At 44.7% G+C, this 24,294-nt stretch overlaps 2 protein-coding genes across 4 annotated transcripts; one reads left to right on the forward strand and one right to left on the reverse strand.

Annotated features, from left to right (window-relative positions):
* Positions 1-2,630: 2,630 nt before the first annotated feature.
* On the reverse strand, positions 2,631-15,409 carry LOC121846572 (basic salivary proline-rich protein 2-like). Its single transcript, XM_042322688.1, has 2 exons — positions 15,335-15,409; positions 2,631-3,773 (listed from the first exon to the last, which is right to left on the reverse strand). The coding sequence occupies exons 1-2, from the start codon at positions 15,407-15,409 to the stop codon at positions 2,631-2,633; spliced, it is 1,218 nt and encodes a 405-aa protein (XP_042178622.1).
* katnbl1 (katanin p80 subunit B-like 1) lies at positions 12,864-23,366 on the forward strand. Of its 3 annotated transcripts, none has more exons than XM_024419594.2 (10): positions 12,864-12,936; positions 19,377-19,507; positions 19,820-19,857; positions 20,099-20,399; positions 21,304-21,419; positions 21,505-21,555; positions 21,656-21,745; positions 21,902-22,006; positions 22,183-22,276; positions 22,624-23,366. In XM_024419594.2, the coding sequence occupies exons 2-10, from the start codon at positions 19,388-19,390 to the stop codon at positions 22,654-22,656; spliced, it is 948 nt and encodes a 315-aa protein (XP_024275362.2). In that variant the 5' UTR covers positions 12,864-12,936; positions 19,377-19,387; the 3' UTR covers positions 22,657-23,366. The 3 variants fall into 3 exon arrangements, with proteins under 3 accessions (XP_024275362.2, XP_024275360.2, XP_024275361.2); XM_024419592.2 differs by lacking the exon at positions 12,864-12,936 and adding an exon at positions 15,764-15,922; XM_024419593.2 differs by lacking the exon at positions 12,864-12,936 and adding an exon at positions 15,773-15,850.
* Positions 23,367-24,294: the final 928 nt, after the last annotated feature.

The raw sequence follows: 24,294 nt of genomic DNA on the forward strand, positions 1-24,294 counted from the left end.
TAGTAAATTATAAATATGTCCATCCCCAAATGTTCTCATACAGAAAAAAACACTTCAGAGTATCAAAAGAGATATCAACTCTGTTTACTGTCAGTCACAGGGCTGTGGAATCAAGTCTCAATACTGTTTACTACCAGTCACAGGGCTGTGGAATCAAGTCTCAATACTGTTTACTACCAGTCACAGGGCTGTGGAATCAAGTCACAGGGCTGTGGAATCAAGTCTCAATACTGTTTACAGTCACAGGGCTGTGGAATCAAGTCTCAATACTGTTTACTACAGTCACAGGGCTGTGGAATCAAGCCTCAATACTGTTTACTACCAGTCACAGGGCTGTGGAATCAAGCCTCAATACTGTTTACTACAGTCACAGGGCTGTGGAATCAAGCCTCAATACTGACTACCAGTCAATCAAGTCTCAATACTGTTTACTACCAGTCACAGGGCTGTGGACTTTACTACCAGTCACAGGGCTGTGGAATCAAGTCTCAATACTGTTTACTACCAGTCACAGGGCTGTGGAATCAAGTCTCAATACTGTTTACTACCAGTCACAGGGCTGTGGAATCAAGTCTCAATACTGTTTACTACCAGTCACAGGGCTGTGGAATCAAGTCTCAATACTACCAGTCACAGGGCTACTACCAGTCACAGGGCTGTGGAATCAAGTCTCAATACTGTTTACTACCAGTCACAGGGCTGTGGAATCAAGTCTCAATACTGTTTACTACCAGTCACAGGGCTGTGGAATCAAGTCTCAATACTGTTTACTACCAGTCACAGGGCTGTGGAATCAAGTCTCAATACTACCAGTCACAGGGCTGTGGAATCAAGCCTCAATACTGTTTACTACCAGTCACAGGGCTGTGGAATCAAGTCTCAATACTGTTTACTACCAGTCACAGGGCTGTGGAATTCTCAATACTACCAGTCACAGGGCTGTGGAATCAAGTCTCAATACTGTTTACTACCAGTCACAGGGCTGTGGAATCAAGTCTCAATACTGTTTACTACCAGTCACAGGGCTGTGGAATCAATACTGTTTACTACCAGTCACAGGGCTGTGGAATCAAGTCTCAATACTACCAGTCACAGGGCTGTGGAATCAAGTCTCAATACTGTTTACTACCAGTCACAGGGCTGTGGAATCAAGTCTCAATACTGTTTACTACCAGTCACAGGGCTGTGGAATCAAGTCTCAATACTGTTTACTACCAGTCACAGGGCTGTGGAATCAAGTCTCAATACTGTTTACTACCAGTCACAGGGCTGTGGAATCAAGTCTCAATACTGTTTACTACCAGTCACAGGGCTGTGGAATCAAGTCTCAATACTGTTTACTGTCAGTCACAGGGCTGTGGAATCAAGTCTCAATACTGTTTACTGTCAGTCACAGGGCTGTGGAATCAAGCCTCAATACTGTTTACTACCAGTCACAGGGCTGTGGGCTGTTTACTGTCAGTCAATGTGGAATCAAGCCTCAATACTGTTTACTACCAGTCACTGTTTCTCAATGCTGTTTACTACCAGTCACAGGGCTGTGGAATCAAGTCTCAATACTGTTTACTACCAGTCACAGGGCTGTGGAATCAAGCCTCAATACTGTTTACTACCAGTCACAGGGCTGTGGAATCAAGTCTCAATACTGTTTACTACCAGTCACAGGGCTGTGGAATCAAGTCTCAATACTGTTTACTACCAGTCACAGGGCTGTGGATAGATCCATTTGCATTCAAAAACAAGACTGCAGTATGTGTTACAGTATGTGTTACAGTATGTGTTACAGTATGTGTTGTTTATATTATGATGGGAGCAGTTTATCCAAATCCAAGCAGGCTTTGCTTTCCCCCAATGAATCCGTCTGCTTATGGGTCACAGATGTGCACTGCTCTGAGCAAGGATTCAAGATTCTCACCCATCCCAACACACTAGTCTATGTCTGCAGTACTGAGAGGAGATTCCCCCCGCCCCATGCCATTCCATTTCAAAGAGAATCTCCTGCACATTGGTATTTTGACTTTTTACACATTCCATTTCAAACAGACTTCCCTGTGTGTCCACCCACTGAGGTCTCACTGACCCCTATTTTAGGTTTTTGTGTTTTCAATAACATTCCCCATTGGGTTGAGTAGGCAGACAGGAATGTGGCATCAATCGGAGGATGACATTCACGCTAACCAGCACCAGTCACAGGACCTCTGGTTGGAAATGAAAACCACTGTCATAAATCTGAGTCCAACACCCACTGGCTGCCTGGGACTCACGAATGTCACCACTAAGATAAGTCGGTAATACACAGCAGGCCATGTAGAAGTGATTGACTTTGTGGCAATTAAGATAAAGGTATTATTCCGCCGGAATAGTAAACTGGTTTTAAGGAACTTCCAATCTGCCATTCACGAATAGATCGCTCAAGAATGTAACAGGAGCTATCACTTCTTGACCCGTATCAGAAGAGAACAGGGCGAAAACACAATCCATCTTAGAAGCCCTTCCCTGAAGGATCTGGAGGAAGCTCTTCCCTGAAGGATCTGGAGGAAGCTCTTCCCTGGAGGAAGCCCTTCCCTGGAGGATCTGGAGGAAGCTCTTCCCTGAGGATCTAGAGGAAGCTCTTCCCTGAAGGATCATGACTAGATAATACAACACAACACTTCCCTGAAGGAAGCTCTTCCCTGAAGGATCTGGAGGAAGCTCTTCCCTGGAGGAAGCTCTTCCCTGGAGGAAGCTCTTCCCTGAAGGAATTTCTTCCCTGAAGGATCTGGAGGAAGCTTTCCCTGAAGGATCTGGAGGAAGCTCTTCCCTGGAGGAAGCTCTTCCCTGAAGGATCTGGAGGAAGCTCTTCCCTGGAGGAAGCTCTTCCCTGGAGGAAGCTCTTCCCTGGAGGAAGCTCTTCCCTGAAGGATCTGGAGGAAGCTCTTCCCTGGAGGAAGCTCTTCCCTGGAGGAAGCTCTTCCCTGAAGGATCTGGAGGAAGCTCTTCCCTGGAGGAAGCTCTTCCCTGGAGGATCTGGAGGAAGCTTTCCCTGAAGGATCTGGAGGAAGCTCTTCCCTGGAGGAAGCTCTTCCCTGAAGGATCTGGAGGAAGCTCTTCCCTGGAGGAAGCTCTTCCCTGGAGGAAGCTCTTCCCTGAAGGATCTGGAGGAAGCTCTTCCCTGGAGGAAGCTCTTCCCTGGAGGAAGTTCTTCCCTGAAGGATCTGGAGGAAGCTCTTCCCTGGAGGAAGCTCTTCCCTGGAGGAAGCTCTTCCCTGAAGGATCTGGAGGAAGCTCTTCCCTGGAGGAAGCTCTTCCCTGGAGGATCTGGAGGAAGCTTTCCCTGAAGGATCTGGAGGAAGCTCTTCCCTGGAGGAAGCTCTTCCCTGAAGGATCTGGAGGAAGCTCTTCCCTGGAGGAAGCTCTTCCCTGGAGGAAGCTCTTCCCTGAAGGATCTGGAGGAAGCTCTTCCCTGGAGGAAGCTCTTCCCTGGAGGATCTGGAGGAAGCTCTTCCCTGGAGGAAGCTCTTCCCTGGATGAAGCTCTTCCCTGAAGGAAGCTCTTCCCTGAAGGATCTGGAGGAAGCTCTTCCCTGGAGGAAGCTCTTCCCTGGAGGATCTGGAGGAAGCTTTCCCTGGAGGAAGCTCTTCCCTGGAGGAAGCTCTTCCCTGGGGGATCTGGAGGAAGCTCTTCCCTGGAGGATCTGGAGGAAGCTCTTCCCTGGAGGAAACTCTTCCCTGGAGGATCTGGAGGAAGCTCTTCCCTGAAGGATCTGGAGGAAGCTCTTCCCTGGAGGATCGTGACTAGATAATACAACACAAGAGAGAGGGGGAAGAAGAGAGGAATGTGATGAGGATGAGGACAGAGATGAGGACAGAGACAGAGAGAGAGACACAGAGAGAGAGAGACACACAGAGAGAGAGAGGGAGAGAGAGAGAGAGAGAGAGAGAGAGAGAGAGAGAGAGAGAGAAAAGGCAAGTGAGAGAGTGCGATAGAGGGTGAGAGAGAGAGAGAGAGAGAGAGAGAGAGAGAGAGAGAGAGAAGAAAAAAGGCAAGTGAGAGAGTGCGATAGAGGGTGAACGAGAGGGAGAGAGAGAGATACAGAGAGAAAGATGTGGGAGGAGGGAGGAGGGATTTACAGGCCTGAAGGTCATACATAGTTTTCAAGGTCATTATAAACTAGTCCAAGCTCTTTCATTATTTTCTACAGTAATAGACTCTGATAAATAGTGCATTCGGAAAGTATTCAGACATTTTAACACGTTACAGCCTTATTCTAAAACTGATTTTTTTTTAAATCCTCAATCTACACACAATATCTTATAATGACAAAGCGCAAATAGTTAAGCATTCAGACCCTTTGCTATGAGATTCGAAATTGAGCTCAGGTGCATCCTGTTTCCATTGATCATCCTTGAGATGTTTCACAACTTGATTGGAGTCCACCTGTGGTAAATACAATTGATTGGACATGATTTGGAAAGGCACATTCTTGTCTTTATAAGTTCCCACAGCATATCAGAGCAAAACCCAAGCCATGAGGCCGAAGGAATTGTCCGTCGAGCTCCGAGACAGGATTGTGTCAGGATTGGGAAGGGTACCAAAAACGTCTGCAGCATTGAAGGTCCCCAAGAACACAGTGGCCTCCATCATTCTTAAATGGAAGAAATTAGGAACCAGCAAGACTCTTCCTACAGCTGGCCAAACTGAGCAATCTATAGAGGAGAGGTCCTGGCAGTCCTACAGTTAGACTATAGCTCTATAGAGGAGAGGTCCTGGCAGTCCTACAGTTAGACTATAGCTCTATAGAGGACCTGGCAGTCCTACAGTTAGACTATAGCTCTATAGAGGAGAGGTCCTGGCAGTCCTACAGTTAGACTATAGCTCTATAGAGGAGAGGTCCTACCTGGCCTGGCAGTCCTACAGTTAGACCATATAACCTGACAGTCCTATAGCTCTAGGACCTGGCAGTCCTATAGAGGACCTGGCAGTCCTAGACCATAGCTCTATAGAGGAGAGGACCTGACAGTCCTACAGTTAGACTATAGCTCTATAGAGGAGGTCCTGACAGTCCTACAGTTAGACTATAGCTCTATAGAGGAAAACCTGACAGTCCTACAGGTAGACTATAGCAAACCTGGCAGTCCTAGAGACCAGGCTCTATAGAGGAGAGGACCTGACAGTCCTACAGTTAGACTATAGCTCTATAGAGGAGAGGACCTGGCAGTCCTACAGTTAGACTATAGCTCTATAGAGGACCTGGCAGTCCTACAGTGTGTCGAGGAAAACCCTCAGCCAAACCTCTAGACAGGCATGGCAGACTGAGCCACTGTTTCACACAGCCACCGTGCCGCAGACAGCAGCCACACACTCACAGACAGCAGCCACACACTCACAGACAGCAGCCACACACTCACAGACAGCAGCCAAACACTCACAGACAGCAGCGAAACACTCACAGACAGCAGCGACACACTCACAGACAGCAGCCACACAGATGCATAGCTCCATCTAGTGGTGGAGGGAATAAATGCAGTTGGATGACATTTGACGTTGTCCATAGACACTGATAAAAGGTCCTTTTTTTAAATTTCACCTCTGAATGAAAAAGGTTAGGATACATTAAGGATAAGCTGATCCTAGATCTGTGAATTTACATGAGGGCAAGTTCTACCCAGAGCAGGTTTTTGGTAGTTGTCTTCTAGGCTTCAAAATCCCAGCATCTGTTCGGCATAAAGGGCCACCTACATAGAAGGCTTTATGCCCTGCTTCCCATAGCCTACAACAAAAGGATCTGCCGTGCTGTTTATGAGACACATCCAAATACACCCCTTTGTAAATCAGCAGCATCTCATCCGGTACTCACAAACAATACAGTAGAACCATACAGAATCAGCTGTTACTATAGAGACCAGTAATGCTGATGACAGTTGACAAAAAACAAACAACAGCATAGAACCATACAGAATCAGCTGTTACTATAGAGACCAGTGATGCTGATGACAGTTGACAATAAACACCAGAATAGAACCATACAGAGTCAGCTGTTACTATAGAGACCAGTGACACTGTTGACAGTTGACAACAAACAACAGAATAGAACCATACAGAGTCAGCTGTTACTATAGAGACCAGTGATGCTGATGACAGTTGACAATAAACAACAGAATAGAACCATACAGAGTCAGCTGTTACTATAGAGACCAGTGATGCTGATGACAGTTGACAATAAACAACAGAATAGAACCATACAGTCAGCTGTTACTATAGAGATCTGTGACACTGTTGACAGTTGACAACAAACAACAGAATAGAACCATACAGAGTCAGCTGTTACTATAGAGACCTGTGACACTGTTGACAGTAGACAACAAACAAACAATACAATAGAGACAGTAGACAACAAACAAACAATACAATAGAACTGTGAAGAGTCAGCTGTTACTATAGAGACCTGTGACACTGTTGACAGTTGACAACAAACATCCTGTACTTTGTGGGATATTTACATAACAGATGGTATGAAGCTGTTGTATGGGACAAGCCTTATTTGTTTGTAAGGGGGGAATCCAGGTTTCATTCATGTGACAAATTTAGTTAACAAATGAAATGCCATGTCTAATCGCAGACTGACTTCTTTAGGACATAATAGAGAGCACACACACACACACACACACACACACACGCACAAACAAGCTCTCTCTGCCAGTTTCCCACAGCCATTGCTTGCCTATGGCATGGAAGTTGGAGAGCCCAGTGTGTTGTACAGGAGATGGAGTGATGGGTTACAGTCTTGGTGGAGCTTGTATCATGTCAGACTGTGATCTGTGTCTGGTCTCTAATCTCAACAGTGCGGACAAAGCAGCCGTCAAAGCCACCACTGCCGCCCGTCACAAGACTCCCATTAGACAACTCCCTTTTTGGCCATCTCTTCTCTGGATGTCTGTCTGTTAGTGCTTCATGTGAGAGGAATGCTAGCATCTCAGCCTCCTGCGCCCGATCATCCATGTTAACATCCCAAACGGCACCCTATTCCCTTTATAGTGCACTACTTTTGACCAGGGCTAATCAAAAGTAGTGCACTATATAGGGAATAGGGTTCCATTTGGGTTGCGAACCGAACCATGCCTTTGATTGGTCTGGTTTCTGTGGCCAGAAGACACTGTACCAAAACATAACTCTTCCACCAACATGGCAGAACATCACACAGCTCTCAGCTTCTAAGAACAGAGAGACGCTGTGTGATGTGAGAGGAGTTGAGGAAAGAAGTTCCTGCGTAATATAAACACAATTACAACTATTTACCCCTGATGGTTGGAAACGTCAGCCATCAGAGCAAAAGGGTTACTATTTTCCTCACTCCCCGTCGTGATCTCTAGGTGACTTGTGAAAAAGGAGCTGTAACTGCTTTAAAGGGGGTGGGAGTGCAGAAGGGGGACATGGGGGCAGAAGGGTTTGGGGGGTGCATGAAAAGAAAGATTAGGGGGCAAAGATGATCACTTACTCCGTGTGTCCAATCGATTCCCTTGATAAAAGAAGGCATTCAAATTAGTGAGCAGTTTGTCAATGGCAGGGATATGAGCGATGTTAAATTGTTTGACGCTTTCACACTCAGATTCCTGACTGATTAGCTGACGTTAGATGTTCAGATTGGGTCTTATGAATAGTCTAGGGCAGGCTTCTATTTGACTTCCTGTGACCCTGGCCAATTAAAATAACAGCCCAAATCACCTGTGGTGATAGGGAGAAAATGCTGCAAAGAGGAACATAGACAGGACATAGGGCCCAATGTAGGCCTATCAGCTGTTAGATGGAACATAGACAGGACATAGGGCCCAATGTAGGCCTATCAGCTGTTAGATGGAACATAGACAGGACATAGGGCCCAATGTAGGCCTATCAGCTGTTAGATGGAACATAGACAGGACATAGGGCCCAATGTAGGCATATCAGCTGTTAGATAAAACATAGACAGGACATAAAGCTCAATGCAGGCCTATCAGCTGTTAGATGGAACATAGACAGGACATAGGGCCCAATGTAGGCATATCAGCTGTTAGATGGAACATAGACAGGACATAAAGCTCAATGCAGGCCTATCAGCTGTTAGATGGAACATAGACAGGACATAGGGCCCAATGTAGGCCTATCAGCTGTTAGATGGAACATAGACAGGACATAGGGCCCAATGTAGGCATATCAGCTGTTAGATGGAACATAGACAGGACATAGGGCCCAATGTAGGCATATCAGCTGTTAGATGGAACATAGACAGGACATAGGGCCCAATGTAGGCCGATCAGCTGTTAGATGGAACATAGACAGGACATAGGGCCCAATGTAGGCATATCAGCTGTTAGATAAAACATAGACAGGACATAGGGCCCAATGTAGGCATATCAGCTGTTAGATGGAACATAGACAGGACATAGGGCCCAATGTGTTAGGCCTATCAGCTGTTAGATGGAACATAGACAGGACATAGGGCCCAATGTAGGCCTATCAGCTGTTAGATGGAACATAGACAGGACATAATGGGCCTATCAGCTGTTAGATGGAACATGAGGCCTATCAGCTGTTAGATGGAACATAGACAGGACATAGGGCCCAATGTAGGCCTATCAGCTGTTAGATGGAACATAGACAGGACATAGGGCCCAATGTAGGCATATCAGCTGTTAGATGGAACATAGACAGGACATAGGGCCCAATGTAGGCCTATCAGCTGTTAGATAAAACATAGACAGGACATAAAGCTCAATGCAGGCCTATCATTTCACGTTAAGGTCTACATCTGTTGTACTCTGTGAATGTCAGCCTCACACAGCAGAGAGATGTGAGTCTGCCTCACACAGCAGAGATATGTGTGTCTGCCTCACACAGCAGAGATATGTGTCTGCCTCACACAGCAGAGAGATGTGTCTGCCTCACACAGCAGAGAGATGTGTGTCTGCCTCACACAGCAGAGATATGTGTCTGCCTCACACAGCAGAGAGATGTGAGTCTGCCTCACACAGCAGAGAGATGTGTCTGCCTCACACAGCAGAGAGATGTGTCTGCCTCACACAGCAGAGAGATGTGTCTGCCTCACACAGCAGAGAGATGTGTCTGCCTCACACAGCAGAGAGATGTGAGTCTGCCTCACACAGCAGAGAGATGTGAGTCTGCCTCACACAAATCAAATCAAATCAAATTTTATTTGTCACATACACATGGTTAGCAGATGTTAATGCGAGTGTAGCGAAATGCTTGTGCTTCTAGTTCCGACAATGCAGTAATAACCAACAAGTAATCTAACTAACAATTCCAAAAAAAACTACTGTCTTATACACAGTGTAAGGGGATAAAGAATATGTACATAAGGATATATGAATGAGTGATGGTACAGAGCAGCATAGGCAAGATACAGTAGATGATATCGAGTACAGTATATACATATGAGATGAGTATGTAAACCAAGTGGCATAGTTAAAGTGGCTAGTGATACATGTATTACATAAGGATGCAGTCGATGATATAGAGTACAGTATCTACGTATGCATATGAGATGAATAATGTAGGGTAAGTAACATTATATAAGGTAGCATTGTTTAAAGTGGCTAGTGATATATTTACATCATTTCCCATCAATTCCCATGATTAAAGTGGCTGGAGTAGAGTCAGTGTCATTGACAGTGTGTTGGCAGTAGCCACTCAATGTTAGTGGTGGCTGTTTAACAGTCTGATGGCCTTGAGATAGAAGCTGTTTTTCAGTCTCTCGGTCCCAGCTTTGATGCACCTGTACTGACCTCGCCTTCTGGATGACAGCGGGGTGAACAGGCAGTGGCTCGGGTGGTTGATGTCCTTGATGATCTTTATGGCCTTCCTGTAGCATCGGGTGGTGTAGGTGTCCTGGAGGGCAGGTAGTTTGCCCCCGGTGATGCGTTGTGCAGACCTCACTACCCTCTGGAGAGCCTTACGGTTGAGGGCGGTGCAGTTGCCATACCAGGCGGTGATACAGCCCGCCAGGATGCTCTCGATTGTGCATCTGTAGAAGTTTGTGAGTGCTTTTGGTGACAAGCCGAATTTCTTCAGCCTCCTGAGGTTGAAGAGGCGCTGCTGCGCCTTCCTCACGATGCTGTCTGTGTGAGTGGACCAATTCAGTTTGTCTGTGATGTGTATGCCGAGGAACTTAAAACTTGCTACCCTCTCCACTACTGTCCCATCGATGTGGATGGGGGTGTTCCCTCTGCTGTTTCCTGAAGTCCACAATCATCTCCTTAGTTTTGTTGACGTTGAGTGTGAGGTTATTTTACTGACACCACACTCCGAGGGCCCTCACCTCCTCCCTGTAGGCCGTCTCGTCGTTGTTGGTAATCAAGCCTACCACTGTTGTGTCGTCCGCAAACTTGATGATTGAGTTGGAGGCGTGCGTGGCCACGCAGTCGTGGGTGAACAGGGAGTACAGGAGAGGGCTCAGAACGCACCCTTGTGGGGCCCCAGTGTTGAGGATCAGCGGGGAGGAGATGTTGTTGCCTACCCTCACCACCTGGGGGCGGCCCGTCAGGAAGTCCAGTACCCAGTTGCACAGGGTGGGGTCGAGACCCAGGGTCTCGAGCTTGATGACGAGCTTGGAGGGTACTATGGTGTTGAATGCCGAGCTGTAGTCGATGAACAGCATTCTCACATAGGTATTCCTCTTGTCCAGATGGGTTAGGGCAGTGTGCAGTGTGGTTGAGATTGCATCGTCTGTGGACCTATTTGGGCGGTAAGCAAATTGGAGTGGGTCAAGGGTGTCAGGTAGGGTGGAGGTGATATGGTCCTTGACTAGTCTCTCAAAGCACTTCATGATGACGGATGTGAGTGCTACGGGGCGGTAGTCGTTTAGCTCAGTTACCTTAGCTTTCTTGGGAACAGGAACAATGGTGGCCCTCTTGAAGCATGTGGGAACAGCAGACTGGTATAGGGATTGGTTGAATATGTCCGTAAACACACCGGCCAGCTGGTCTGCGCATGCTCTGAGGGCGCGGCTGGGGATGCCGTCTGGTCCTGCAGCCTTGCGAGGGTTAACACGTTTAAATGTCTTACTCACTTCGGCTGCAGTGAAGGAGAGACCGCATGTTTTCGTTGCAGGCCGTGTCAGTGGCACTGTATTGTCCTCAAAGCGGGCAAAAAGTTATTTAGTCTGCCTGGGAGCAAGACATCCTGGTCCGTGACTGGGCTGGGTTTCTTCCTGTAGTCCGTGATTGACTGTAGACCCTGCCACATGCCTCTTGTGTCTGAGCCGTTGAATTGAGATTCTACTTTGTCTCTGTACTGGCGCTTAGCTTGTTTGATAGCCTTGCGGAGGGAATAGCTGCACTGTTTGTATTCAGTCATGTTACCAGACACCTTGCCCAGATTAAAAGCAGTGGTTCGCGCCTTCAGTTCCACACGAATGCTGCCATCAATCCACGGTTTCTGATTAGGGAATGTTTTAATCGTTGCTATGGGAACGACATCTTCAACGCACGTTCTAATGAACTCGCACACCGAATCAGCGTATTCGTCAATGTTGTTGTCTGACGCAATACGAAACAGACTCACATCTCTCTGCCTCACACAGCAGAGAGATGTGAGTCTGCTTCACACAGCAGAGAGATGTGAGTCTGCCTCACACAGCAGAGAGATGTGTGTCTGCCTCACACAGCAGAGAGATGTGTGTCTGCCTCACACAGCAGAGAGATGTGTGTCTGCCTCACACAGCAGAGAGATGTGAGTCTGCCTCACACAGCAGAGAGATGTGTGTCTGCTTCACACAGCAGAGTTATGTAAATCTGCTTCACACAGCAGAGTTATGTAAATCTGCTTCACACAGCAGAGATGTGTCTACTTCACACAGCAGAGATGTGTCTGCTTCACACAGCAGAGAGATGTGAGTCTGCTTCACACAGCAGAGAGATGTGAGTCTGCTTCACACAGCAGAGATGTGAGTCTGCTTTACACAGCAGAGACAGTTATTTGTATGTCTGTTTTACACAGCAAACATGCAATTTTCTCCTTATCCATAAGCACTTCCTGCTCAAACAGTCTTAGTCTTGAATAACCTCAGAGAATTCCACTAAAAGTACCTCAGACTGGATTGCCTACTAATGAACTCGACCTGTTTCCAACATGGAGACTGGAATCCCTATAACAAGCTGTTTTATGTAGATGAAATATTGTCCTAGAAATCCTTGTGTGTGTAAATGGAAATCTCTTAACCCTCTTACAGACTGGACTGGACTTGACACTGTGGGTGATGGAATTTGTCTGAGAAAATCAGTTATTTCACAAGCTGTATGTATTTTAGAGTTATTTTCTATATAAAAAATGTTTGGCGAAAGAGAGGGGAGAATAGTTTGTTTGAGCAAAAGGAACATTGTGTTTGGTTTTTCCCTCCCTCCCACTCCGCGGTTCCTTCCTTGAACTGTTAAATGACAGATTGTCACACGAAAAAAAAAACATTGATACTTTGTAGCGTGTCACAAAGACATTATTACTCTTTTTAAGTTCCAGAAGTTGCATGATGTTCTTCTATAAGCAGCATGGCTACAGCACAATGTACAGTACTTCCTGGTAGGCCTCAGCAAATAAACCTATACAGTATTATATAATTCCTTGTGTGTATGGAACTTCACCGTGAAAATTCAGTATTATAAAGGCCTATATAAAGGCCTATTCTCTATTGTATAATGAGCACTATTGTTTAAAGGTAGCTGACTGCATTTTAATGGTTTTGTTCTAACAAGGCCTGGACTTAAGGTCATGATGGTCATGTCACAAATTAAAAACAAATAACTATATTTTCTCGTTCCTCATCCTTCTCTTCATTATTCTAGGAGTTTTGGGGATCTTCATTGGACCACGGAGAACCGAGGAGAGACGTCTAATGGTCCGTCTACAGCTGTTAAGATGGTTGACATTGACTTCCTTGAAACTGTCATTTCATTCTGGACCTCTTCACAGGTACTGATGCCATTCCAACAGAGCTCTTCAGGCTCTGTGCTTCTGTTGATTAACTAAACGAGTCTGGGATGTGCTATTTCACTGTTTTTTATAGAAGGTAAGCCAAGAGTAAAATCTAATTTTCCAAACATTTCGATTTAATATTGATTCGGTGCCCATAAATGTCAAGGTCACATGGTAGATGACCTTGGATAAAGGACCATTCGTTTTGCCCTTACGTTAGTTTCAGTTGGCCAGTTTATCATTAAACTATAACGTCAAAACATTTATGTAGCTACATACCAAATGAAATGGTAACTGTTAATTCAGCAGCTAAATTACGGTGATTGAGATCAATTTCCACCGTTTGGGTTTGTTTCATTTGTGTCCCAAAGAGTCCGTCTTTGATTCTATTTCTACTTCCAATATCCCGGAAATGATCAGGGTTGGTTACAGCAGCTGGATAATACATAACCACAGGGCTTGACAAAATGGCAGGCTCATTTCTGTGGCTGTCTTGATCTAAAAATCCAACATATTTCTTGATTTTTTTTTCATATTAAATTGGATGTAACTATTTTAAGTACCACTAACACACACACACACACACACACACAAATTCCATCAAATAAAATGCCATTAATATAAAGATAAATATTTGACTTCTGGGTTTAGATCTATTAACCAAGCATCAGACCAGTATGTCTGTTATTGTGTTTATTCAGTAACTATTCCCCTAGCATAACAGGCGTATAATAATAGTCATATAATAGACAGTCATTTGGCTGGTGCAAGAAGTCAAGAAGTAAAATAGGGTAGAAATTCAATATTCACAATAACAGATAAATAAATGTGTATTTTTACGGTGCACAATTGGCCCAGCGTCTTCCGGGTTACGGTTTGGCCGGGGTAGGCCGCCATTGGAAATAAGAATTGGTTCTTAACTGACTTGCCTATTTAAATAAAGGTTACATACAAAATAAATCATTTATGGTGGAGGAATTGTAAGCCTGTTGTATAAATGGTGTGTATAGACAGTATATATTTTTACCTTTATTTAACTAGGCAAGTCAGTTAAGAACAAATTCTTATTTTCGATGACGGCCTAGGAACTGTGGGTTAACTGCCTGTTCAGGGGGCAGAACGACAGATTTGTACATTGTCAGCACGGGGGTTTGAACTCACAACCTTTCGGTTACTAGTCCAACGCTCTAACCACTAGGCTACCCTGCCACCTCTACACTCTAACCACTAGGCTACCCTACCACCTCTACACTCTAACCACTAGGCTACCCTACCACCTCTACACTCTAACCACTAGGCTACCCTACCACCTCTACACTCTAACCACTAGGCTACCCTACCACCTCTACACTCTAACCACTAGGCTACCCTACCACCTCTACACTCTAACCACTAGGCTATCCTACCACCTCTACACTCTAACCACTAGGCTACCCTACCACCTCTACACTCTAACCACTAGGCTACCCTACCGCCTCTACACTCTAACCACTAGGCTACCCTGCCGCCCCATATATGAATAGAACATGTGTGTACAGTAGTAGTTATATAGGATGTATATATATGTAAATAAGTGACCAGTGTTCATTAACTCTATCTATGTACATTGGGCAGCAGTCTTTAAGGTACAGGGTTGAGTTACGGGTGGTAGCCGGCTAGTAACAGTGACTAAGGTTCAGGACAGGGTACCGGGCGGAGGCATGCTAGTGATGACTGTTTAATAGTCTGATGGCCTGGAGATAGAAGCTGTTTATCAGTCTGTCCGTCCAAGCTTTGTTGCATCTGTACTGTCTCTTCCTTCTAGATGGTAGCAGAGTGGATAGGCCGTGGCTCGGTGGCTGAGGTCCTTAATGATCTTCTTGGCCTTCCTGTGACACTGGGTGCTGTAGATGTCCTGGAGGGCAGGCAGTGTGCCCCCGATGATTCGTTGGAGCTGATCACACCACCCCCTGGAGAGCTATATGGTTGCGGGCGGTGTAGTTGCCGTACCAGGCGGTGATACAGACTGACAGAATGCTCTCGATGGTGCATCTGTAGAACTTTGTGAGGGTGTTCAGCCTCCTGATTTCAAATTTCTTCAGCCTCCTGAGGTTGAAGAGGAGCTGTTGCACCTTCTTCACCCCACTGTTGGTGTGGAGGGACCATTTCAGGTCATCAGTGATGTGCACGGCAAGGAACTTGAAGCTTTTGACCCTTTCCACTGCAGCCCTTTCGATGTAGATGGGGGCGTGCTCTCTCTGCTGTCTCCTATAATGCACGATCAGCTCCTTCGTTTTGTAGATGTTGGCACCACTCCTCCAGGGCCCTCACCTCCTCCCTCTAGGCTGTCTCGTCATTGTTGGTCATCAGGCCTACCACTGCTGTCGTCAGCAAACTTGGTGACTGAGTTGGAGACCTCCTTAGCCACGCAGTCATGGGTGAACAGGGAGTACAGGAGGGGGCTCAGCACGCACCCCTGTAGGGCCCCCATGATGGTGGATCAGAGTGGCGTTGTTACCTACCTTCACCTGGGGTCAGTCCGTCAGGAAGTCCGGGTCCCAGTTTCACAGGGAGGAGAAAGAGCTGTAACATAGCTAGCTATAGCAGCAGCATTTTTTGGGGGGTAGGTTGTAGTAAGGTACTTTTTTTTTTTCAACTGAAAGTTATTTACCAATGGACTGACAATTGTTTTAGTGTTGTGACATAACACCATGTGTAAATACATATCTAACACTAGATGGAGAACTAGGACCAGACACTAAAATGGCAGGTGTAGTTACACTTTTCGTCGCTAGATGCCGCAAAAAAACTCCAGTAGTTTCACTGCCAATATCAATCCCATAATCCTTGCAAACGGTGTATTCATTTGAATGGCTCTGAAGGTGAATTCAATTTGAAAAGCTAGCCAGACATTTGTTGTTATACTTTACAGGTAATTCCTTACTACTTCCACGTGGACATACATTGCTGAGGAGATTTTCCTGACATTTCGCAAAATGTGACGGTTAGTAAAATAATGATTGCAAATAACTGAATTAGTAGCTAAATCAACTTTTGTTTTTTTCTTGCCATATGTTTCCTAGAAATAAAACTAGCCGACGTTAGCTAGCTAGCCACCCACCCTTTGCTAGGCTATCTAGTCTTAGCTAGCTAACTTATCAACAGCAAAGCTAGTCGACATCTCCAATAGTAGCTAGTCAAGCGAGCTACTGCTAAACTTTGACACTTTATACTTAGTTTTGAGCTCGACAACTCCGTTAGCCTGAACAAAATTAAATGTTTTCTTGGACTAGCCAGCTAGTTAGGCCCCATCACGGGGATCTCATTAATTTACTAGCTATTTAAAAAAAAAAAATGTCATATTAGCATCATATTAGCCCGTTAGCAAATTGCTAACTATAGAGGGTCTCATTAACCGACTAAACTCCACGGTTTAGTGATGAAAAGGTTTAGTCGGAGAGGGTCTAATTAACATGTCATTAGCGTGCCTGCTTTCTTACCACTCCGATAAAGATGAGTATTTCGACATGTTTACTATCAAAACGTTTAGACTCGTAGTTAACACTTAGTTAGAGAGCTGCTTTACTTATATATATATATATATAATGTGTTCATAGCTCATTGTTCTAGAAAGGTGGCTAACTAGGGAGCTTGCTGCTAACTGACATTAGATCACACATTGCTGCGTAACTTACTCTGTGGGCTGGGAAAGCTTAGTAACTTAGCAATGCTAGCTAAATGTCTACTTATTAACTAGCAAGGTAAGATATCATGTAACAATGTTTGTTGCTTTGTAACATTTTTTTTTTTTTTAAGTTTTGTTTGCTGCTAGTAGTAGGTACGTTATGGTTGACCACAGCCAACGCCTTGTCTTCGTTGTTAGTCTACTAGAGGGAGTCAACTCCTGGCCCGTCTCCCCTTTATGGGTGTCAAGCTTTGATTCCCCTGGTCTTCGACAAGAGTATTTTTGCGGAGGAAACTAACGTTAGTTGCCGTAGGCTACTTCCCGAGAACAAACTCTGATCTTTCACAGCAAAGAAAGAGCGACATTAGCTAGGGATATATAGAGAAGAGGGACACAGCCAGGGAGGCATAGGTAGGCATCTCGTTCATCAAGCAGACAGTCAGAACCATACATCAGTTGGCCTATTTGCAATGCAGTATTTCGCAATTTATTGGCCTGCAATGACTCGTGTAAGTTCACTTAAGTAGGGGCTATCAATGAGTAAGTAGGCTGAGCTATTCTACAAGACACACTACAGTTTTTCATAGTGAGGAGACAGAGCATGCGAGGGAGAGAGGATCGGGGCAGGCAGGCAGAATAGGCTATATATATCTTGTAATCTGTTTATCGCAATGTCTTGTCTACAATGCTTTGTAAATTCACCAAACATACATATTAGGCTATCAATGCATATGGCTAAGCTATTCTTCATCAGTTTGATTTTAATCCTAAAGTGCTAACCTGGTTCAGTTTATCAACTAGCTAATTATTGAATTGGATGTGCTAGGTTATGAGTGAACTCTCAGGATGGCAGCTCTCCACAAACAGGGTTGGAGAGCGCTGTCCTAGGCAGTAGATCGTGAAGCAGGGCATCCCTGCTAAACTTTGGGGAAATTACAAGCGCAGCATCATCCCATGAGATCCATCAAGGTTGCACACAGCAGAAGTATCAATGAAATATTATAGTTCCTACACTTTACCTTCTATATTCAAACGAAATAGGCCTTTTTTATATAGGCTTAAGTTGATAACACCATGCTGATGTCAGTCCTCTAGAATGCAAATGTAGTCTTCGTGGTAGGACTCTGCAATAATGAGGTAGTGTACCCTGTAGCTAGTCGACTCATAGTTGTCCTATGAACTAGTAGTGGTACTGTCATCAGTTAAACGCAGCTTGTAATATAAGGAGATTTTGTGACCAGGTCATGAACCCCTACAAAACGAGTACAGCATACACCAGACTTCCATTGTCACTGCTATGACAGACTCATACAGTTCATTCAGAAAGTATTCAGACCCCTTTCCTTTTTTTCACATCTTGTTACATTACAGCCTTATTCTAAAATATATATATTTTTTCTTTCTCATCAATCTACACACAATACCCCTTAATTAATGACAAGGCAAAAACAGGATTTTAGAAATTTACCCCAGTGATGTACTGGGCCGTACGCACTACCCTCTAGTGCCTTGCAGTCGGAGGCCAAGCAGTTGCCATCTGGGGAAAGTTACCAAAACATTTCTGCAACGTTGAGGGTCCCCAAGTACACAGTGGTTTTTATCATTCTTAAATGGAAGAAGTTGGGAAACAAGACTCTTCCTAAAGCTGGCTGCCTGACCAATCTGAGCAATCTGGAGATAAAGGCCTTGATCAAGGAGGTGACCAAGAACCCGATGGTCACTCTGACAGAGCTCCAGAGTTCCTCTGTGGAGATGGTTGTCCTTCTGGAAGGTTCTCCCATCTCTTCAGCACTCCACCAATCAGACTTTTATCGTAGTGGCCAGACGGAAGCCACTCCTCAGTAAAAGGCATATGATAGCCCGCTGATGAAACCAAAATTGAACTCTTTGGCCTGAATGCCAAGCGTCACGTCTGGAGGAAACTTGGCACCATGCCTATGGTGAAGCATGGTGGTGGCAGCATCATGCTGTGGGGATGTTTTTCAGCGGCAGGGACTGGGAGACTAGTCAGGTTAGAGGGAAAGATGAACGGAGCAAAGTACAAAGATCCTTGATGAAAACCTCCTCTAGAGCACTCAGGACCTCAGACTGGGGGCGAAGGTTCACCTTCCGACAGGACAACGACCCTAAGCACACAGCCAAGACAACGCAGGAGTGGCTTCAACACAGGTCTCAATGTCCTTGAGTGGTCCAGCCAGAGCCCGGACTTGAACCCGATTGAACATCTCTAGAGAGACCTGAAAATAGCTGTGCAGCAATGCTCTCTATCCAACCTGACAGAGCTTGAGAAGAATGGGAGAAACTATCCAAATACAGGTGTGCCAAGGTTGTAGTGTCATACCCACGAAGACTCAAGGCTGTAATCACTGCCAAAGGTGCTTCTACAAAGTACTGAGTATAGGGTCTGAATACTTATGCGCATGTCGTTTCAGTTTTTTATATTTTTTATGCATTTGCACACATACACATTTGCTTTGTCATTATGGGGTATTGTGTGTAGATTGGGGGGGGTAATTAACTTTAGAATAAGCCTGTAACGTAACGATGTGGATCAAAATCAAGGGGTCTGAATACTTTTTTTAAACATTCTGGATGCGCTGTATGTCTTGTGTACCTCGTGTTTTGAGTGGGTTGTTTCTGCTAGTGAAGTGACAGTTCAGACAACTTTGGGTTATTGACTTGATCATTTGGCATGATGTTTTGTGCACTATGAATGAATTACCTTTTTTTTTTTAACACGGTTTTTATTTTTTTATTTTTCTCTCTCCAATAGTGTCTCTTACTATGGCCTCTGGAAGTCATGATAGGCAAAGCAGGGAATTCCAACAGCTCAACCAGGACAAACCTTATGAATTTCTCCATCACATCAGCAACCACTCTGCAGCTGACCAGAATATGAAGGAGGTGAGTGGATTTCCAAGGTGGGAAGTGTGCATCCCGGTTCTCCACTTGTTCCCCCCCACACACACAGTGTGCACTTGCACAATCCCTGTCATTGAAATAAAAACATTAAATTGTTGTAAGCATTGCCTAGAAAGAGTTTTCACCGTTTGTTAAATCTGACACTGATCGTGTAAATGCGCACAGTGTGGCGAATCGGGATCACACAGTGATTCTGTTATGAATATGAACCAAGAGGTGTTTACTAACCTTAGTCAAACATTTCTCTTTTTAAAGGAAACTGTACGTTTTTATCACTTATCCTTTTTGTTTTAGGTGTTCTTTTTAATTAAGGAAGAAATAGATAAAGATCGGTGAGTTTTTCAGTTCTGTGTAGATCTAATGCACAAGCTGCCTTTCCTAGCACTGCAGTTACGGCTGCTCAGTCACTGGGGAAGATCTAACCATCTAAACACATTTCCATCTTTTTCCCCAAGCACTTCTCCAAACACTACCATAGTGTCTCCTAACTAACCAGTGCATGTATCAAGACAAAATCCTTTTTTTATTCATTTATATATCTTCTTTTAACTGTACTCCTTTCCTCCCCAACAGATTCCCCGTGAGTCGCGGTGCACATATCTCCGGCAGAGCAAAACAAGTGTCTGTGTGCAACAAGAGAAAGTGTTCGTTGTCGCGTCACAGTGTAGTGGTGAGCTCCGGCGTGAGCCACAGAGAGTCCCCCGCAAGTCGGGCTGTCTGTGACATGGCCAACAAGGAGAATGAACTGACCTGCCCAGAGGAAGTGCAGGCCATACATTACAATGACAACTGCGTTTTCCCTGTGAACTCTGTAGCAGAAGCTGGCTCCAAGATGGCAGGGCCGGGAAACAAGTACGGTGATTACTTCACTGAGGTGAGATACTACCAGCCAGTCCCCAATTCACTCCCTACCCTGGCCCTTTGATGTTTGTAGACCATTGATCAATGATCATTATCACTTCTGTACCTCATACTGTCCATTCCCACCATCAAACCGTTGCACCCTCTGAGAGGTTTGGAATTGTCACCATATTCCCAATACCTCTCCAATCCTTGCACACTGGGATAGATCGGTAGACGGCAGGGTAGCCTAGTGGTTAGAGCGTTGGTCTAGTAACCGGAAGGTTGTAAGTTCAAACCCCCGAGCTGACAAGGTAAAAAATTATGTTGTTCTGCCCCTGAACAAGACAGATAACCCACTGTTCCTAGGCCGTCATTGAAAAAAATAATTTGTTCTTAACTGACTATCCTAAATAAAAAATAAATATTGACCTAATAAAGACCTAATAATTATCAGCTATTGACCTAATAAAAATGTGATATTGACCTTATTTTGACCTGATATTGACATGATGGAGTAGTGATATTGACCTGATTTTGACCAAATAAAGATGTGTTATTGACCTAATAAAGACATGATATTGACCTGATATTGGGGCGGCAGGGTAGCCTAGTGGTTAGAGCGTTGGACTAGTAACCGAAAGGTTGCAAGTTCAAACCCCCTGACAAGGTACAAATCTGTCGTTCTGCCCCTGAACAGGCAGTTAACCCACTGTTCCTAGGCCGTCATTGAAAATAAGAATTTGTTCTTAACTGACTTGCCTGGTTAAATAAAGGTAAAATAAAAAAAGACCCTGTTTATTGGAAAGAAAAGTGTCATTCTCTTTTCTGAGACAATTCAAGTGTTTTCTGTTTGATCCTTTGTAGCTTTTTGAAGTGGATTGTATTGACTTGTTTTGTCATGCCCCACTGCCTTGTGGGGTATCTTTCCTGACCAGCTATCGAAGGATCATGACGCAATGACACACGTGCTTTTTGGGAGGAATCTCCGATTAAATGTAGCTCTGACACTATGGCGAAGAAACGCCAGCGAACTAGTGGCATACTTGATCAGGTAGGAACACAGACTCCTCGTCTATCTATCATACCGTTAATGATTTTAACCAACATGTTCACGTCCAATAAACACTGTTCCATAGAATTGAAGACACGGGCGTGCTTCTTGACTGTCTGCCAGTTATAACTAAAAAGTGAGTATCCCAGTTGAATTTAAACATGATAATGTATGGCTGTGATGAGTGAACTTGAGACACAAATGAATACGCGTGTCACTTGTTTTTGCTTCTGTAGCCTTCAAGACGAAGTGCCGTGCATATCACTGGGCTGCTGTGTAGACCTCCTGCCACAAGTCAAAACCATCCTCGCCAGTAAATATGAAGAGTAAGTTCAACTGTGGAATTTATTTGTTTTATATTTGACCGGGTAAGTTGACAGAGAACACTTTCTCTTTTACAGCAATGACCTGTAGTTGCTGCTGCTGTAGAAGTACATGTGGGGTCCATAATGGATTATAATTTTGTTCTGTTCCTTTACCAGACACTTGATTGTGGGTTTACACTGGATTCAGTCTGTCATTAAGAAATGGTGGCCAGAACTCTCCACAAACAGCAATAGACTGCAGGACAGCTGCTCAGAGGACAGGTATATTAACAGCTTTTCATATTTTGGTGTTTGGTTTCTTTTAACATTTTTACATTTATATTTACCAAACTTCCTCTTTCTCCGGACAGCACGGTTATGGTCTTGGTGGCAGCGCACACAGGAGGCTCTGTGCATGATTTTGCTACGAGCCTAATTTGACTTACGTCTGTTTACAGGAACCTCCAAGTCTTGAAGCAGCAGCTGTTGGAATTGTGGGAAGAAGGACCCCGGTTATGTTTGGTTCCAGGAACTACAGGAGAGATGGCAAAGGTAAGGTGTCATGGCGACCCTTCATGTTATTTATCCTTTGTCTTCGTTCATTCCAAGGCCATTGGCTCTAGATATGGAGGTAGGGACCACAACAAAAATCTGAACTCATCGTGAGGGGTCTCGGTAAGCTTGCAGATCTGCATACCCAAATCCATACCCACACATACAGTCCGAGCCGGCCCTAGCTTTTCAGGGGCCCTAAGTTAACATTTTGTTAAGGCCCCCACCCCACCTAACGAGCAAAACATTTTGATCCGGGGGCCTACAAAACAGGCCGTCAGTTGCCCATCCCTGGTCTAGATTGACATTTCACAAGTCGTCTCTTCTCTCTTTCTCTCTCTCAACAGGCCATTGAGTCTTACTTGTTACAACTACGCTGACCAATCAGTCAATGTAGCACTGAGGAAGCGACCACTACTGCCGGAGAGAGCTGTGTTTTTAATCGTTACCTGGAGCCAGTGGCAATAAAGACAAGACAATGCTCCACACACCGACAGGAACACTGTTCTATTATATGGGGATTGATGACCTGAGCAATTCAGACAACCTTCCGCACTCAATCACAGCTGCAGAGACACTAACAAAAGGAGGGAGGAGAGACGCAAGGGGAGGAAGGAGCCTTTTTCTCTTTGCAAAACCAGGAATGACTACTTCACATTGAAGTGGATCGTCGTCTTGCGACGGGGCAAGTCTTCAGTCGACCTCCATGAGACTTGGCAACAGAGGCACCGTATTTCTTATATAGGGCACGTTTTACCGGAATAGGGTGCCGTTTCTGATGCGCCCTGAGACTGGGTCTTGGGCCGCTCTGTGACGTGCCAAGTTCTCTCTCTCCACCACAGCCACTCTTCCTCATCGTGGTGCGTAAAACCTGCACAGATCATGGATGTAAAATAATGCATGCCCCTTCCTAGTTTTAATACTTCTTGATTCTTCCAATCATGTCCTGAATGAAGAACTTAAACTGCTGTGGTCTTAAGTTATGAGAGCTCTTCTTGTTGTTTTTCCTGTTCATGAATGATGTTTGACTGTAAAAGTGTAAATACAGTGATTCTTTTAATCATCTTTAAAATAAATTTGCTAAAATCTGTCTTGAAAGATTTTATTTATATTTTAGTTTTTAAAATGGTGGGCACTTGATATTCGTGTTATGCCCATGGTTATACAGCGCCTTCAGAAAGTAGTCATACCTTTTTGACTTACTACACATTTTGTGTTACAGGCTGAAATGTATCATTTTTCTTACCCATCTACTCACAATTCCCCATAATGACAGTGAAACTTGTTAAGATTTTTTTTTTTTTTGCTAGTATGTTAAAAATGAAATACAGAAATCTCTTTTACACAAGTATTCACAGACCTTTGCTGTGACTCATAATGAGCTCCACTTTCCTTTGATCATCCTTGATGTTTGCTACAACTTGATTGGAGTCCACCTGTTGCCAATTCAATTGTTTAGACGTGATTTAGAGAGAAACACTGGACTATATAAGGTCCCACAGATGGCAGTGAAACTACCAGGAAGTCTAAGGAAACCATCTAGATCTCCGAGAGAGAATACTGAGGCATATACACTACATGACCAAAAGTATGTGGACACCTGCTTGTCGAACATCTCATTTCAAAATCACAGGCATTAATATGGAGTTAGCGCCCCCCCCCACCACATCGGTCAGGCACCGATGTTGGCCAATTAGGCCAGACTTGCAGTCGGCGTTCTAATTCATCCCAAAGGTGTTCAATGGGGTTGAGGTCAGGGCTCTGTGCAAGCTAGTCAAGTTCTACACCGATCTGTACAAACCATTTCTGTATGGACCTCTCTTTGTGCACGGGTGCATTGTCATGCTGAAACTGAAAAGGGCCTTACCCAAACTGTTGCCACAAAGTTAGAAGCACAGAGTATTCTAGAATGTCATTGTGTGCTTTAGCGTTACGATTTCCCTTCACTGGAACTAAGGGGCCCAAAACATGAAAAACAGCCCCAAAATATTATTCCTCCTCAACCAAACTTCACAGTT

The sequence above is a fragment of the Oncorhynchus tshawytscha genome, linkage group LG05 (genome assembly GCF_018296145.1).
Source record: "Oncorhynchus tshawytscha isolate Ot180627B linkage group LG05, Otsh_v2.0, whole genome shotgun sequence".
NCBI classification, from domain to species: Eukaryota; Metazoa; Chordata; class Actinopteri; order Salmoniformes; family Salmonidae; genus Oncorhynchus; species Oncorhynchus tshawytscha.

Coding starts and splice junctions, on each gene's coding strand:
- LOC121846572 (XM_042322688.1), bottom strand. CDS start 15,409: ATGGGGGCCCTACAGGGGTGCGTGCTGAGCCCCCTCCTGTACTCCCTG. Junction 3,774..15,334: donor ATGACTGCGTGGCTAAGGAG/GTCTCCAACTCA, acceptor TGTATTATCTAG/TCACGATCCTCCAGGGAAGA.
- katnbl1 (XM_024419594.2), top strand. CDS start 19,388: ATGGCCTCTGGAAGTCATGATAGGCAAAGCAGGGAATTCCAACAGCTC. Junction 21,420..21,504: donor CTAGTGGCATACTTGATCAG/GTAGGAACACAG, acceptor ACTGTTCCATAG/AATTGAAGACACGGGCGTGC. Junction 22,007..22,182: donor GACAGCTGCTCAGAGGACAG/GTATATTAACAG, acceptor GTCTGTTTACAG/GAACCTCCAAGTCTTGAAGC.